This window comes from Anomaloglossus baeobatrachus, chromosome 1 (assembly GCF_048569485.1).
Source record: "Anomaloglossus baeobatrachus isolate aAnoBae1 chromosome 1, aAnoBae1.hap1, whole genome shotgun sequence".
Lineage (NCBI taxonomy): Eukaryota > Metazoa > Chordata > Amphibia > Anura > Aromobatidae > Anomaloglossus > Anomaloglossus baeobatrachus.
This window is the reverse complement of record NC_134353.1, coordinates 153,113,287-153,131,295: the sequence shown is the minus strand read 5'-3', so window position 1 is coordinate 153,131,295 and position 18,009 is coordinate 153,113,287. Positions and strand designations below refer to the sequence as shown.

The 18,009-nt window shown below is 45.5% G+C and overlaps 1 protein-coding gene across 2 annotated transcripts in view; it reads right to left on the bottom strand.

Moving 5' to 3' along the window:
* LOC142308982 (caspase-3-like) overlaps positions 1-18,009 on the bottom strand; it is a 64,056-nt gene that overhangs the window by 22,815 nt on the left and 23,232 nt on the right. Inside the window, exon 4 of one of the 2 annotated variants that reach the window (XM_075347148.1) lies at positions 3,778-3,906. The exons of the other annotated variant lie outside the window; for it this stretch is intronic. Within the exon in view, the coding sequence (XP_075203263.1) occupies positions 3,778-3,906 (129 nt within the window). The remainder of the gene's footprint in view (positions 1-3,777; positions 3,907-18,009) is intronic. 2 annotated transcript variants of the gene reach the window in all.

Below are 18,009 nucleotides of genomic sequence, written 5' to 3'. Positions count from 1 at the left end.
AGGGGAAAGTGAGAGGAGTGAACACTTGGGTGTCTGGGTTGGAGCCCAGACACTGACAGCAAGGTTGGCAGACGGTGGTGGCCATCTGCAGGACCGGGGTGAAGCTAAGCACACAGGCAGGGCCATCGTACCCCCGACCAGGCTTGGAGCCGCCATCAATAGTCAAATCCGAATGTGACAGGAACCCCCGAGGCTCCCTAACTACCAAGTCCCGATTGAAGGTAACCGTCCACCCAGAGAGGATATACAGCCACCGCCACAGGCTAGAGATCCAAGGGCCAGCGCCTGCGGGCAAAACTACGGCACTCATACACCGGAGAGCGGACTACCGGTGGGCAACCACAGGAGTCAAGAACATTTTCAAAGGTGTAGGGAAAGACAGCCACCATCAGCCGTCCGGGAAAAGCACAACAACACTGCAGCCGGCTGCGGGACCCGTCCATCCAGCCGTTTGGTTTACCAGAGACTCTGTCATTGTCTATCTTAGTGAGTACACCAGAGCCATCCGGCACCGTGCTGCCCCTGCACCCCAGCCATCTGCCCTCCCCGTTACACCACCGGGCCCCGGGATCACCAACCCCCTACCCACGGAGGGGACAACATCACAGCTGCACCCTACCATCTCTTCCGGGATCCCCGTTACCAGCAGCGGTGGTGCCATCATCACCACGTCCCGTGGGTGGCGTCACGAACAATCTCCCTAACCAAACCATCCCCTTTTCACTCACGGGTGAGGAGCGCTGCTCGAGCCCCCGGGTCCGGTCCACCGCTCGAGCCACTGAGCAGCAGCAGAAGCCCCGGACCCGAGCATCGCGAGTGCGTCCCCTCTGCCTGCGACACTTGCTATAGGAACAAAATAAATTGTTAGTATAAGAAGCTTATGTTTGAGGTAATAAGATGTCGGTGGTGAGACGGATAGAGAGAGACAGAAAGAGACAAACAGGCAGACAGAGACACAGACAGAGACAGACGGGCAAAGAGCCCTGGAAAAGAGACAGCCCTGGAAAGAGACAGACGGGCAAAGCGATAGCCCTGGAAAGAGACAGACGGGTAAAGAGACAGCCCTGGAAAGAGACAGCCGGGCAAAAAGACAGCCCTGGAAAGAGACAGCCCTGGAAAGAGACAGCCGGGCAAAGAGACAGCCCGGGCAAAGAGAGAGACAGACAGACACACGCATAGAGACAGAGATAGAGAGAGACAGACACAGAGATGGAGACAGACTGATACAAATACAGACAGAAAGATAGAAACAGACAGACAGACAGCGACATAGAGACAGACAGACAGACAAAGAAAGACAGACAGAGACAGACAGCGACACACAGACAGACCGGGAGAGAGACAGAGACACAGTTACTATCTCGGGCAATGCCCTGGTACTACGGCCAGTATATATATATATATATATATATATATATATATATATATATATATATATACATACACTCTCTTCGCTTAGTTACCCGATATTTACCCTGGTTACCAAGCGTTACGCGAGTCGCTGGTGGCTGGTGAGATCTGCCTGATTGACAGCTCACCAGCGACCATGTAGTGACGGACCAACGATCCCTGCCAGGTCGGATCGCTGGTGGGATCGTTAGTGTGTCGCTACATGTGACGGGACCCTTAGGAGTCTACTGGTACAGTTCTTGTTGACTCATGTAATTGCCTTGGCCAATGAAAGCCAGACACCCAGATAAATCAATTATGCGAACCTCCCATTGTTTTACAATGTGTATTGCTAGATGTGATGTAACTGCTGTCTCTCCTTCGTCTCTGGATATTTTGTATTCGGCTTGAAATCTAGACAATAAGAGCCCAGTCTTATCCACCAATCGTGAAGACTCCAATGTTCTGAATAAAGAGCTCAGGGGTATAATGAGGAGGACTGTCCATTGCCCGGGAGACTCTTGCTACATGCTACCCATCTAGGACCTGCAGATCCAATTGGTATGCCATAACCGAACCTGGATTATAATACTATATGGACTACAGCATCAAATGCAAGGATTCGGCCGAGCTATCAAGGACTACCTATGGAAGGAATCCAGCTTGGACAATCCAGTCACCTGACTACAGACTTTGCGGACCTCAGACAGCTTCCTAAATCTGGCGTTATTCCACTCTCGGTGGATGTCCGCCAAAAGCGGGATGCTGATGGTTTGGAGTAAGTAGCCCTGGAAGCTCTGAGGCACAGACATTCTAATCCCTGGTGAGCCAGCGGAAGGGTGAGAAACTGTTGCCAGTTACATTGTGTGGTTTTGCTGGTTAGGTGTTATGTACCGTTAACTGTTTGGGGATCCAATAAAGTCTTAATATTGTGATTCCTCTCATCCTGTGTTGTCTGAGTAGTGTTCTGCCCACAGTTACGGAGGTCCGGCATTCAGTTGGGATGAGCCCTGGGCTATTCTGTCTTTTTGAAGGCCGGGCCAGCGGACGAGAGCACCCACTGACCCCGTGTCTCCACGCAATTTTTCTCAGCAGATCGTATCCTGTTCACACTGCATGCTGTGCTGCTGAGAATGATGATTGTCACAAAAGCTTACAAATCCTTTCACCGAACGAACGGTCATTTTGTTTATTTATCGAGTGATTAGCAGCCTATTTACACTGGCAATGGTCATTCACGAAAAATTGGCCTGTGTAAATGTACTCTTTGCCTGTTTAGTGTTTTTAAAACTTTTCTTAGCAAATTGACAAACTTTGGCACAACTGTATACAGTTTTCAGGTGTCAGATCTTTCCACCTGTCCTGTGAGCATGCAGGGGAGGGAATTTCCTCATATATTGTGCTGCTGTTATTGGGACCTAGAAAGACGGATTAAAGGGGGCTTTACACGCAGCAATATCGCTAGCGAGCGTACCCGCCCCCGTCGTTTTTGCGTCACGGGCAAATCGCTGCCGGTGGCGCACAATATCGTTAGGAGCTCTCACACAGACTTACCTGCCTAGCGATGTCGCTGTGGCCGCGAACCGCCTCCTTTCTAAGGGGGCAGTTCGTGCGGCATCACAAAACGGCCACCCAATAGAAGCGGAGATGAGCGGCCGTAACATCCCGCCCACCTCCTTCCTTCCTTATTGCCGGCAGCCGCAGGTAAGCTGTAGTTCGTCGTTCCCGAGGTGTCACACATATTGATGTGTAATGCCTCGGGAACAACATACAACATGTGTCCTCAACAATCAACGATTTTTTGAAAATGAACGACTTGTCAACGATGGACGATATGGGTGAGTATTTTCCATCGTTAACGGCTGCTCGTTGGTGTCACACACAACGACGTCGCCACCAATGCCGGATGTGCGTCACGGAATCGCTGACCCCGGCGATATATCGTTAGATACGTCGTTGCGTGTAACGGGGCCTTTACATTCTAAATCATCACTTATAGTTTAAAAAGTTGTTGAAAGAAACACTCCAGTTCGTGGACATATCACAACGAATATAAAATACATTTGTGCAATAAAGTTAACTTTTTTATACTGCACAAAAATATAATTTTAATGAAAAAGAAATGAAGGAATGTGAAAAAAAGTTAGAATTCTATGTAACCAAAAATGGTAGCAATAAAAACAACTGGTCCGACAAAGTCATTCTGTCATATGACCGCTTTGACAGGATAATAAAATGGAAATGGCTTTTCAAATATGGTTATACCAATTTTTTTCAACATAAAATATGCTGGTGATATATGATTAGCAGGAAATAAAAACAATAGTTATTAGCATTGAATGTTATCGAAATGTAACAGAGCAACCTGAACTAAAAGGAGTAATTTACCTTTCTTCAGAAGTGTCTCTATTTCTGTGTAGGTTAAATTGTCTTCAGTTCTCACTTGAAATCCTATTTTCTGAAAGGTTTCTTTTAATTTTTTTTTGTCTGTCTCCGTGCCTTCCCGCCTTTTAAAACCTTATAAATAAACAAATATTATTCATTTTTTTACAATCTTAATTTTTTTTGTGTGTGTATTATCTCGTTCGTGTTTTGCAATGCCGTGTTGAAGATGCGTTTGGCCCATCTGTGTCCTGCGATTTTGGCACACTAGTACTCACTGTGTGATATCCGTGATAGCACACAGAGAACAAGAACTTTTTACTCACCTGTCCCCAGTGCAGATGTTTCCGGTGCTGCTGCTTCCGGGTCCGCGGTGTAGTGGGTATTCATGAGCATAATGAGCGGGTCCGGAAGCAAGTGACAGCAGTGGCGGAGACAGGTAAGTATAGAAAATAATTTTATTTGAAAGACACATGTTTTCTCCAGTGCATGTCACACTAATGTTACATGGATCTCATAAGTGTGCAGTCTATATGACCTCAGTGCTACTGGAGAAAAACGGACTTATCTCTGTGCAGAACACACAGACACGCGTGTGCTCCATACAGTCCTTGTGAAAACACCAATGTGTGCGCAGAACCTTTTGATTTTAATGGGTCTGAGTATGTCCGTTTCTCCGGTACGTATGAAAACGTACGTCATACGTACCGGAATCAATGACGTGTGAAGGGGGCCTAAGGCCTCATTCAAACGGTCATTTTTCTCATACCTATTTTATGTGTTTTCATGTATAGAACATGTACCCATTATAGTTCGATCAGAGCAAAAATCCATATTTCACAAACAAACCTTAAATGTACTAATATTTTAACTAAAAAAGCAATAGTAATTCGCTATTTCAGTCAATGGCACTGAGGATATGTTCTCATGGAGCTTTTTGTTGAGGACTTTTCTTCCAGAAAAACTGCATTAAAAACAAAGCATTTTTAGCTGTTTGGGTTTTTCTTGTGTGTATGGGGTGTTTTTTTTTTCTTCCTTCTATTGATGAGGTTGTCTCATCTTCATTAATGGGTAACGTTACAGAGTGCTTGTAAAAACTTTCCAATTTAGCGCAGATTAAAAATCCATTGTTAAAAACGGAAGGATTGTTAATTAGATTGCATACTGCTCATTACCTGGTTACCAGACACGCTGCAGTCTCAAAGTAGCCAGATACAAGAAGCATGAGCTGGTTGTAGTCTCTATGTTATGGAGTAGGCCTGCATCACATACGAGCCACATGCAACCTACCAAAGGCTTCCTGGCAGCCCGCAGAGAACTGGGAGACCCTGGTTCTCATATTCCTATATTCAAATGAATTTGCGTCTGAGAAACGTGAATACATGGGCGCCTGCTCAGGAGCAGAGAAATGTTAATCAGCCCTGACCCCAACACACAGCAGCGTAATGAGGTCATCACGCTACTGATCTGATCACATTGCTGCTATCATCACAGTGCCACTCAGAAGGGGTTAGGGCATGGTGGAAAATGTTAAGCGCTCCACGGAGGAGTAGAAGATTATTTTTCCTGATGATTACTGTAGTTAGAAGGGGAAAGGGATATGTGGCAGGATGTTACTGTGAGGTCACATAATGGGAGATGATTTCTGAAATAAGTATAGTATAAACACTGAGAAGAAACTATTTTTGACTGGTATACAAGTAAAGCGTTGTCAGAATATACCCATTTTCTATTAATAACTCATATTAAAAAATGTTCTTTATTTATATGCATTAAAAATTATTTCCCAGACCTAGACAAACAACAAATATATAGTGAAAATTTAAGAAGGTGTCTAAACCACTTTTAGTTGAGACTATTAGGAGGTGGAAGGTAGAAAAATTTCAATACTTTAGAGCAATACTCCATCAATGATACAGGGAGACAGGTAGAAAAAATGGCCATGTCCTTAAACTTACTCTAACCAGGACTTTTCCTGCCTGTCAATAGAGTACATCCTCACTTAACCGATGCCCCCATTCCTCGGCGGCTCTCCCTTAAGTATCCCTTCTCTCTCCCTCTTCAACAGTATTCAAAAAAGGTCTCTCTAGTGGTGAAGACTACCTATATATCAGACACTCAATCAATATGACAAGAAATATACACAGATATATAATATTTTCAGATAAGAGCTCTCCCTCAATAATCTCACTCCTGCCTGGCAATGGAGTACACCCTTATTTTTACGGTGCCCCCATTCCTCGGCGGCTGGCCCTAAATAAGGCCCTGAAGTTCTGGTTAGTGATTACCAGGTATCAAACAAAACCTTTTTTAACAATAGAACTTTTGCACTTATCTGAGATTTCTGTATCAAAAAAGGGGTGACCGGAAAATATCCCAAAACAATTTTCATATCATAAATTCCTTAGGCTCTCATTTTATCTCTTCATCTCAACACGTTTCACTCCATATAAATAACCAACAGAGCTCATCAGGAGATTTTTCATTTTTCAAGATGGCATAATAGCCTTAGATGTTGTGGTCTCCAAGGATCAGAGCGGTGTGACACCCCTTTTTTGATACAGAAATCTCAGATAAGTGCAAAAGTTCTATTGTTAAAAAAGGTTTTGTTTGATACCTGGTAATCACTAACCAGAACTTCAGGGCCTTATTTAGGGCCAGCAGCCGAGGAATGGGGGCACCGTAAAAATAAGGGTGTACTCCATTGCCAGGCAGGAGTGAGATTATTGAGGGAGAGCTCTTATCTGAAAATATTATATATCTGTGTATATTTCTTGTCATATTGATTGAGTGTCTGATATATAGGTAGTCTTCACTACTAGAGAGACCTTTTTTGAATACTGTTGAAGAGGGTGAGAGAAGGGATACTTAACCGATGCCCCCATTCCGCGGTGGCTCTCCCTTAAGTGAGGATGTACTCCATTGACAGACAGGAAAAGTCCTGGTTAGGGTAAGTTTAAGGACATGGCCATTTTTTCTACCTGTCTCCCTGTAACATTGATGGAGTATTGCTCTAAAGTACTAAAGTATTGTAATTTTTCTACCTTCCACCTCCTAATAGTCTCAACTAAAAGTGGTTTTGACACCTTCTTAAATTTTCACTATATATTTGTTGTTTGTCTAGGTCTGGGAAATAATTTTTAATGCATATAAATAAAGATTTTTTTTTAATATGAGTTATTAATAGAAAATGGGTATATTCTGACACAATAAGTATAGTATAGCAAGGAGCAGTGTGTGTGTGGGGGGTATATTATACAGTGTGTCCACCCATAACCTGTCCACCGCCATTAACTTCAGAACGGCGGCAGCTATAGGTATAGAAGTGGTGTCTAGGTATAGTAAAGTATCCATGCGCTACGCAATGAAACCACCTATAGGGACACCTGGTGGAAAACAACGGAATTAGCATTTTTATCTTGAAACCGGAACGAGATAGAAAAAAAAAAGTGAATTACAAAGTTGTAGGGCATCATCCATTCAATACGAATCGACACCTTGCATACAGAAATGCTATGATTAGAACGTGTAAAACTCACAAGGCTGCGGACGTGAAGTGATACCTCATGGAGACCTTCCTACAAGTCATTGGGTATGGTGGCTGCGTGGAGTGGCCTCCACGCTCACCTGACCTGACCCCATTGGACTTCTTTCTGTGAGGTCACATAAAACAGCAGGTGTATGGGACCCCTCCACCAACATTGCAGGACCTACAATGACGTATTACAGATGCTTGTGCAAACGTGTCACCTACCATATTGCACAACGTGCAGCAAGATACAGTATGCTGTCCAGAGTCCAGATGTTCATTGCAGCTGACGGTGGCCACTTTGAGCATCAATGTTAAATGAGTGCCATATGCGTGACCAGCATTCAATGTTTTGGAGGGGTCATGGGTTTCATATCATAGCATTTCTGTTTGCAAGGTGTCTATTCGTATTGAATTGATGCTGCCCTACAACTTTGTAATTCACTTTTTTTCTCTATCTCGTGCCGTTTTCGAGATAAAAAATGCTAACTCCGTTGTTTTCCACCAGGTGGCGCTATAGGTGGGTTCATTGAGTAGCGCATGGATACTTTACTATATCTAGACACCACTTCTATGCCTATAGCTGCCGCTGTTCTCAAGGTAAAGGCGGTGGACAGGATATGGGTGTACACACTATATAGAGGGTGTGAGGGTGTGTGCGTGTGCGTATGTGCGTGCGTGCGTGTGTGTGATTTTATGGAGATGGGAAGTGTGGGTGATATTATGGGGAGGGCGTAATGCTTACAGGTGAAAGCAGGAGTGGACTCACTGGGCTGCAGCATCGGTTCACCAGAGGGCCGTGACTGGGCTCACGTCGGGTTTTCACCAGAGCCTCTGATGGTGAGGATGGGCTGGGCTGCTACTCAGGGAGACATGGTACTGCGACAGCTGGCCCCAGGGGTCGAGATGCTGACAGGAAGTCTCCGTTAGCAGGTGCAGCTGGTATGGCTGCTGAAGAATGCACAGCAGGAATCGGCAGGTATGGAGAATTCATCTGATATGGCAGGTGCAGTATGTATGGCTGATACAGCAGCCATGGAGAAGACAGCAGGTACAGCAAATATGACTGGTGAAACTGGTATAGCTGGCAAGGATTGCTTCAGTAGCGGGTACGGCAGGTACTAGAATACAGACTGGTGCTAGAAGTAGAGCGAAAGCAGCAGCACACGGGTATGGGACCTGACAACGAATAACGCATCACTAAGATTAGACCACGTTGCCCAGTTCCATAGAGGGAGGATGTCTTAGATACCTAGTACCTCTCACCAGGGTCAGCTCCAGGTTTTTGTGGGTCCCGGTTGAAAGTCTCATTTTGCCCCATGCACACGGACATACACAGATACGTACACATACACAGATACGTATACATACAGACTTATGTATATATAAAAGACAAATTCATAAACCTACATATAAACAGAAATAAATATGCACACAGTCATATACAATGACATACATAGATACACATCATACATGCATTGCACACACAGACTTATTAGAAATATTATTAATATGGGGAAGCCAGCAGTAGCCTCACCTCCTTCGCTCATCTCCTGTCCAGCTCCCTCTGGGCATGTGGCTCTGCCGCGCTGATTGGTGGCCATCACTAAGGGTTACTTTGCACACTGTGACATCGCTAGCCGATGCTTGCGATGCCGAGCGCAATAGTACCCGCCCCCGTCGCACATGCAATATCTTTTGATAGCTGCCGTAGCAAACATTATCGCTACGGCAGCTTCACATGCACTTACCTGCCCTGGGACGTCGCTCTGGACGGCGACCCGCCTCCTTCCTAAGGGGACGTCACACGGCAGGCGGAAAATAGAAGCGGAGGGGCGGAGATGAGCGGGAAGTAAACATCCCGCCCAACTCCTTTCTTCCACAAAGGCGGTGGAGGCAGGTAACGAGGGAGATGTTCCTCGCTCCTGCGGCTTCACACACAGCGATGTGTGCTGCCGCAGGAACGAGGAACAACATCGTATCTGCTATTGGTGCGACATTATGAAAATGACCGACACTACACAGATCACTGATTTACGACGCTTTTGTGATTGTTTATCGGCGCATCTAGGCTTTACACGTTGTGACGTCGTTACCGGCGCCGGATGTGCGTTACTTTCGATTTGACCCCGACAAGACCGCAGTAGCGATGCCGCAGCGTGCAAAGTACCCCTAAGGCCGGTGTCACACGGTACGATCTATCATGCGATCGCATGAGCGATCGTACCCGCCCCCATTGTGCGTCACGGGCAATTAGTTGCCTGTGGCGCACAAAGTCGTTAACCCCCTGTCACACGCACTTATCTCCTGGATGATGTCGCTGTGGGCGGCGAACATCCTCTTCTTGAAGGGGGAGGGACGTCCGGCGTCACAGCGACGTCACACAGTGGCCGGCCAATAGAAGCGGAGGGGCGGAGATGAGCAGGACGTAACATCCCGCCCACCTCCTTCCTTCCGCATTGCTGGCGGGACGCGCTGTGTTCGTCATTCCCAGGGTGTCACACGGAGCGATGTGTGCTGCCACGGGAACGACGAACAACCGGCGCGCAAAAGGAGGACCGACATTTTGAAAATGAATGACGTGTCAACGAGCAACGATAAGGTGAGTATTTTGGCTCGGTCACAGTCGTTCATAGCTGTCACACGCTACATTATGTCTATTGATGCCGGATGTGCGTCACGGAATCCGTGACCCCGACGACGTATCGCCCGATATATCGTAGCCTGTGATGCCGCCCTAACACTGTTATATATATATCACAGGAGGGGCTGGGGACATACACATTACTGGGTGGCATATAGCTCTCGGAGGGGGGGGCATACAGCAATAGGTTGCATGCACTTTACGGGATGTTGGTGCTGTGGCTCTTTTCTTCATCTGTGGGACAGGAGCACAACGTATGCTAGCTGTGGCTACAGATGAAGTTTAATGCCCCTGCTCACAGTGTTCAGCAGTGAACAGAGGCGTAGCTATTGGTTGAGCTCAGGGAGCAAAACATCTGAATAGGCCTTAAACAGGTAACCATGGTAACAACTATGGTAGTGCGCCTTAATAGTGGGTATACAGGAACCTCAGCAGATGACCGCGCTGTTACTGAAAATAAATCTACACAAAGGCCAACACTGATATTGCCGCTATATGGTGTCCATATAGAGGCAAATACTAGTCCTGCAGTACATGTAAAAGATTACAGTGCAGTTAGGGACCCAGAACCCCAGTGCCAGTACCACCAAAAACCCAGGTAATCCCAGTTTCCCCCAACAATCCCCCATACAATGGTACACAGCTATGGTGGGACCAATGGGTGACCGCCTAGAGGTGGAGCCAATCCAGTCCACTAGTTGACGAGGTGGGAGGGACAGACTGTGGAGAGTAGGGAGTTAAGTGGTGACTGTAGAGGAGTGAAGGTGGAAGGGAAGTAGATCCTGACTCGGGTTGATGGTGACCTGGTACCCAGGAGAAGTGGTTTTCGGTGGAGTACGGTGGAGTACTCCTGGAACTACGCACTGACGGGGTACAGGACCCTAGGACATGAAAGAGCTTCAAGCCGACCTTTTAACACCTGCACAGCAATGGGACCATCAAGGACCTCGCTGAAGCTAAAGAAGCCGAAGACTCAGTAGCAAAGGGAGAACCGGGGACAGGACCAGAGACTCCAACCCCACAGGGTTCACACTACTGTCAGGCGGACAGAAGTGGACAAACCACAGAACCGGGATCCCAAGTTTTTCTATACCACGGGGACACACTTACCAAAGACAGGTGCAGGGGAAGAAGGTACCAGAGAACCAGACTGGCACTGGGATGAAGGGGACATGGAGGTGAAACCAGCCAGCCTCAGGCAACCAGTTAACATCTGCAGAAAGTGAGTAAACCAGTTGCACTGAACATCTGTGTGGACTACCTTCTTCCGACACCCACTGCACCATACACCCTCTGGGGCAAATCCCTACTTGCGGAGGGACTACCATACTAGCTGCCAATACCATCAGCCCCAGTAGAGACATTCTGCAGTGACAGCTCCCTACACTTAGCTGCAACTTTGCAAGTGGCGTCGCAAGTGAACATTATCCTAATCTCCCCTGTAAATATCCCCATTACAAAAAGGGCACAGGGCATGGAACCGGGTTACGGCCACCACCGTGACATTCCCAATAGAGACTCTGCCCGGAACAAAGTATCCCATATCCCTGGGTGCTACAACTGTTCCAGGAAGGACTTGTTGTCGGCCCAGAACTTGGAGGAGCTCTTGTCGAGAGCAGGGGCTGCAGGTTGCTGGAGGAGATAACCACAGGGAAAGGGATTTTGGGCTGCAGTCCACTAAGCTGAGAATTAGTCAAGGACTCACTCACATGATTATTGTAGGAGAACTTCGCCCACGGAAGGAGCTTGACCCAATTCTTTGGTGTTCGTTGATGAAGTGCTGCAAGAAATTCGTCAGGATCAGGTTTACTCACTCCACTTGGCCATTGGACTGCGGATGGTAGTCCAAGGTGACATCCAGCAGCTTACATGTGGCCCTCCAGAACATAGATATGAACTGGATGCCTCTGTCAGATGCAATGTGAAGAGGTAGGCTGTGCAGTTGGAAAATATCCTGGATGAAGTGCTCAGTGAGCACTGGGGTAGAAGGTAAACCGAACAGCGGAATGAAATAGGCCATCTTGGAGAACCTGTCCACTACTACCCAGCTGATGGCGCAATCAGAGGACCTCTCCAGATCAGTGATGAAATCCATCAATATGTGCTGTGAAGGAAAGGACATCACTGGTACAGGAATTAGACGTCCAGTGGGAGGCTTCTTAGGAATCTTGTTGCAGGTACATCATGGACAGGCAGAGACAAACTCCATGACATCCTGATGCATTTTTGGCCACCAGTACTGCCAAGAGATTAGCAGAGTAGTCTTATTCTGGCCAGCATGATCGGCCCATTTAGAGTAATGGCCCCACTGTAGAACACACTTTCTGTCTGCTTGCGCAATGAACGTCTTTCCGGGAGGTACTTGAGACAGGTTTACCAAAGCTACCATGAGCATTTTGGAGGCATCAATAATATGTTGAGGCTTCTACTCTTGGATGGCTGAACAAAAAAGGACCTGGAGAGTGCATCTGCCTTAGTGTTCTTTTTGGCCGGCTGGGGGGCGAGGGTATTCACTTTATAGAAGGGGAATGTAGTGCAGATAGTGACCAGGGCACAAGTAATGAAATTGGGGGTGGTACGGGGGGAAGGGTTAGGACAGTTAATACAGTAAGCAGGAATACAGGTACAGAGTCATACGTAACGTGCATGTACACTAATGCCCGAAGCCTCACAAATAAGGTGGAGGAATTACAATTAATATTGTTGGAAGAAAATTATGATATAGTGGGGATATCAGAGACATGGCTGGATGAGAGCTATGACTGGGCTGTTAATTTACAGGGTTATAGTCTATTCAGGAATGACCGTACAAATAAGCGAGGGGGAGGTGTGTGTCTATATGTAAAATCATCCTTAAAACCCATCCTGCGTGACAACATATGTGAGGGTACTGAGAATGTAGAGTCCCTATGGGTGGAGATAAGGGGGGGGGGAGAATGAATAATAAAATACTGATAGGGGTGTGTTATAAGACGCCGAATATTATGGAAGAGGTAGAGAATCTCCTCATAAAGCAAATTGATAAAGCAGCGAGTCTCGGAGAGGTAATTATTATGGGGGACTTTAACTATCCTGATATAAATTGGGGAACAGAAACTTGCAGTTCCAGCAAAGGAAATAGATTTTTGATAACAATGAAAGATAACTACCTTTCACAAATGGTACAGGACCCCACAAGAGGGGGAGCACTACTAGACCTTGTACTAACCAATAGGCCAGACCGCATATCAAATATACAAGTTGGGGGTTACTTGGGGAATAGTGATCACAAAATAATAAGTTTTCATGTATTCTTTAGTAAGATGTCTAGTAGAGGGGCTACAAGGACACTAAACTTCAGGAAAGCAAATTTTAAACGGTTGAGAGATGATCTTAGTGCAATAAACTGGGATGATGTACTAAGTAATAAAAGTACACAAAGCAAATGGGAGACTTTTATGAGCATCCTGAATAGGGCTTGTGCAGAAAATATACCCTATGGGAACAAACATGCTAGAAATAGGAGGAAACCCCTATGGCTAAATAGAGCTGTAAGGGAAGCAATAAAAGAAAAACAGAAAGCCTTAAAAGAATTAAAGAGGGTAGGTAGTGATGAGGCATTATATAATTATAGAAAATTAAATAAAATATGTAAAAAGCAAATTAAGTTAGCTACGTTTGAGACAGAGAGACTCATTGCGAGAGAAAGTAAAAATAATCCTAAAATATTCTTTAACTACATAAACAGTAAAAAACTGAAAAGCGATAGTGTTGGCCCCCTTAAAAATAGTCTTGGTGAAATGGTGGAAGGGGATGAGGGTAAAGCCAACCTGCTGAATGACTTTTTTTCTACGGTTTTTATACAAGAAAATGCCATGGCAGATGACATGACCAGTGATACCATAAATTCACCCTTGAATATTACCTGCTTAACCCAGCAGGAAGTACGCCGCCGCCTCGAAATCACTAAGGTTGACAAATCTCCGGGCCCGGATGGCATACACCCCAGAGTACTACAGGAATTGAGTTCTGTGATAGATAGACCATTATTTTTAATCTTCTCAGATTCCTTAATAACAGGGTCAGTACCGCAGGACTGGCGCATAGCAAATGTGGTGCCAATATTCAAAAAGGGGACAAAAACTGAGCCGAGAAATTATAGGCCGGTAAGTTTAACCTCTACGGTTGGTAAAATCCTTGAGGGTTTCTTGAGAGATGCTATACTGGAGTATCTCAAGAAAAATAACCTTATGACAGAGTATCAACATGGGTTTATGAGGGATCGATCCTGTCAAACTAATTTGATCAGCTTCTATGAAGAGGTAAGTTCAAGCCTGGACCAGGGAAATGCAGTGGATGTTGTGTATATGGACTTTTCAAAAGCTTTTGATACGGTGCCACACAAAAGGTTGGTACATAAAATGAGAATAATGGGGATAGGGGAAAATATGTGTAACTGGGTTAAAAACTGGCTCAGTGATAGGAAACAAAGGGTGGTTATTAATGGTACGTACTCGGACTGGGTCTCAGTTCGTAGTGGGGTACCACAGGGGTCAGTATTGGGCCCGCTTCTTTTCAACATATTTATAAATGACCTTGTTGGGGGCATGCAGAGTAGAATTTCAATATTTGCAGATGATACTAAACTCTGCAGGGTAATCAATACAGAGGAGGATAATTTTATATTACAGGGAGATTTATGTAAATTGGAGGATTGGGCTGAGAAGTGGCAATTGAAGTTTAATGTAGATAAATGTAAGGTCATGCACTTGGGTAGAGGAAATAACATTTATGATTATGTACTTAATTGTAGAACACTGGGTAAAACAGACACAGAAAAAGACTTGGGTGTATGGGTGGATGGTAAACTTCACTTTAGTGGACAGTGTCAGGCAGCTGCTGCCAGGGCTAATAAAATAATGGGATGTATTAAAAGAGGTATAAGTGTTCATGAAAAAAATATAGTTCTACCTCTGTACAAGTCACTAGTGCGACCGCACGTAGAATACTGTGTACAATTCTGGTCACCGATATATAAGAAGGACATAGCTGAACTGGAGAGGGTGCAGAGAAGAGCCACCAAGATTATTAGAGGAATGGGTGGGCTGCAATACCAAGACAGGTTATTAAACTTGGGGTTATTTAGTTTGGAAAAATGAAGGCTTAGGGGGGATCTAATCACAATGTATAAATATATGAGGGGACAGTACAGAGACCTTTCCAAAGATCTTTTTACACCTAGGCCTGCGACTGGAACACGAGGGCATCCGCTACGTCTTGAGGAAAGAAGGTTTAATCATAATCACAGACGAGGATTCTTTACTGTACGAGCAGTGAGACTGTGGAACTCTCTGCCGCATGATGTTGTAATGAGTGATTCACTACTAACATTTAAGCAGAGCCTGGACGCCTTTCTTGAAAAATTTAATATTACCAGTTATGTATATTAGATTTTATGACAGGGTATTGATCCAGGGAACTAGTCTGATTGCCGGATGTGGAGTCAGGAAGGAAATTTTTTCCCCATTGGAACTTGTTTGCCACATTGGGGTTTTTTTTGCCTTCCTCTGGATCAACATGTTAGGCTACAGGTTGAACTAGATGGACTTAGAGTCTCCCTTCAACCTTAAAAACTATGATACTATGATACTATGAAAACTATGAAATAGAGAACAAAGTCAAAGCGGGCGAAGACCAGCGACCATCTGGCTTTACGCGGATTCTGAGCTGGCTGTAGGTAGCTCAAGTTTTTGTCAAGTTTTTGTGGTCAGTGTAGATGACAACTGGATGCACTGCCCCCTCCAGTAGGTATTGTCCCCCTCCAAAGCCTTCTTGATTGCCAACAATTCTTGGTCACCAATCGAGTAGTTGTGCTCAAAAGCAGATAAGGCCCTGGAAAAGAAACCACAGGTTACCATCTTATCAGTAGCCGATTTCTGCATGAGGACGGCATCAACACCAGAGAAAGAAGCATCCACTTCCAAGAAAAATTGTCTGTAAATCTGTGGTCTATGCAGCGCCGGAGCTGATGAGAAGGGGAGATAAATACACTCTTGGCTTCAGGAGTCCACCTCTTGGGATTCGCACCCTTGCGGGTCAGGGCCGTAATAGGAAGAATCCAGGATGAGAATTGCGGAATGATTTGGCGGTAGTAATTGGTGAAACTCAGGAACTGCTTAATCGTCTTTAGTCTACCAGGACGAGACCACTTCTGACTCGCCATCACCTTCTCCGTATCCATCTTCAATCTGGTGTCAGAGATTATGTATCCCAGGAAGGAAGGGATGTCCGTTCAAACAGACACTGCTCGAATTTGGTGTATAACTGATTCTCTCTAAGCCTCTGTTGAGCCTTGTGAACATTTCTCTTCTGGGTGGGCAGATCGGGAGAAAACACCAGAACGTTGTCCAGGTACATCACAATGCATGATTAGCGAACATCCCGGGAGATATCATTGACAAATTCCTGTAAGATCGCCATAGCATTATTGAGCCCAAATCGCATTACCCAATACTCATAGTGGCCATCAAGGGTATTAAAGGCAGTTCGCCATTAGTTACCCAACCGTATATGGATAAGATTGCACAAACCCCATAAGTTGAGCTTGGAGAAGATTCAGGAACCTTGGAGACAGTTGAACAATTCCAGTGTAAGCGACAGCGGATTTGGCTAGAGCCCTCTATAATCGATACAGGGGCACAGAGAACCATCCTTTTTCTTTACAAAGAAGAACCCGGCGCCAGCTGTAGAGGAGGACTTCTGGATAAATCCTCTTGCCAGATTCTCCTTGATGTACACACGGCTTGAGTCATCGCCTATGACAGAGGATAGATACGGCTGCACGGAGGGGTGGAACCAGGAAGTAGGTCGATAGGACAATCGTTCAGTCAATATGGTGTCAGTGTCTCAACCTCCTTCTTGTCGAAGACATCCAGTTAGACTCAGTGGGCGGACTGCAAACTCAGAAGATTTGAGGGCATCACAGGCGGTCCGACAGGTCAAACTGGACATTTTTCGTGACAGGACTGACCTCTTCTGAGTACATCTCCGTATCGCTAGTCCAAGACAGGCTCATGCATCTTAAGCCATGGCAAACCCCATAGCAGAGGGTTCGATAGCCCTGGAAGCACATAGAAGGCGATTTTCTCTGGGTACAGCATTCCCACCGGGAGTTCCACTTGCTTGGTGACGAACAGGATAAACAGTCATTTTTTCCCCATACAAAATATATTTATTAATTAAAAATACAAGTGAATATCACACCGTTTGGTTGAAAGTTATACAGGACCATATCAATTTGTCTCAGAGTATTTACAGAATCCTACAAACCCTGGCCCTGGATGCCAGGGACAGAGCCGACATATACAAACCGGACAAATTGATACAATTTAGATAGAACACAGATTCACACATAGGGACAAGATGTCATGTATAAATAGAACAGGACAATAGATAACCGGACTTATCTTTCAGACTGCAATAAAGGTCTCCAAGCAGTAATGAGCATTGCATAAATATAATTATCATTGAAGACGATGCAGTCCTTTTAGGTCCAAAAATCGCATGGTATACGATGTCCAAGTCCCTTCAGTAATAGAGTGAACCAGCAGCCATCTATAATGGATGAGATCTGTCTCTACCTTGACGCGTTTCCCCACAGAAGTGGTTCATCAGAAGGCTACAGAGACAAGTGTAGTCTGTTAAAGACCAATCCAGCATAAATAGCAGCACATAACAGGAGTGATCCTCCCACCAGCTCAGGTGTACAGCTATGGGAAGCCCATGTGCCCCAGCTATGCTAACTTATTCCTGGGCTGGTGGGAGGAAACAGTGGTTTTTAGGGGGGGGGATCCGGTGGGTTTTTTTTGGGGGGGGGGGGGGGGATGGGGAATTTCATCAATGTATCGGACTTTGGGTCCGATACATTGATGACATCCTCATCCTCTGGACAGGCTCCATTTTTGATTCTGAATGTTTTGTTGGATCTCTTAACAATAATGCATTAGGACTGAGATTCACATATGTTTGTGACCCTAAAGAGTACTTTACACGCTGCGATATTGGTACCGATATCGCTAGCGAGCAT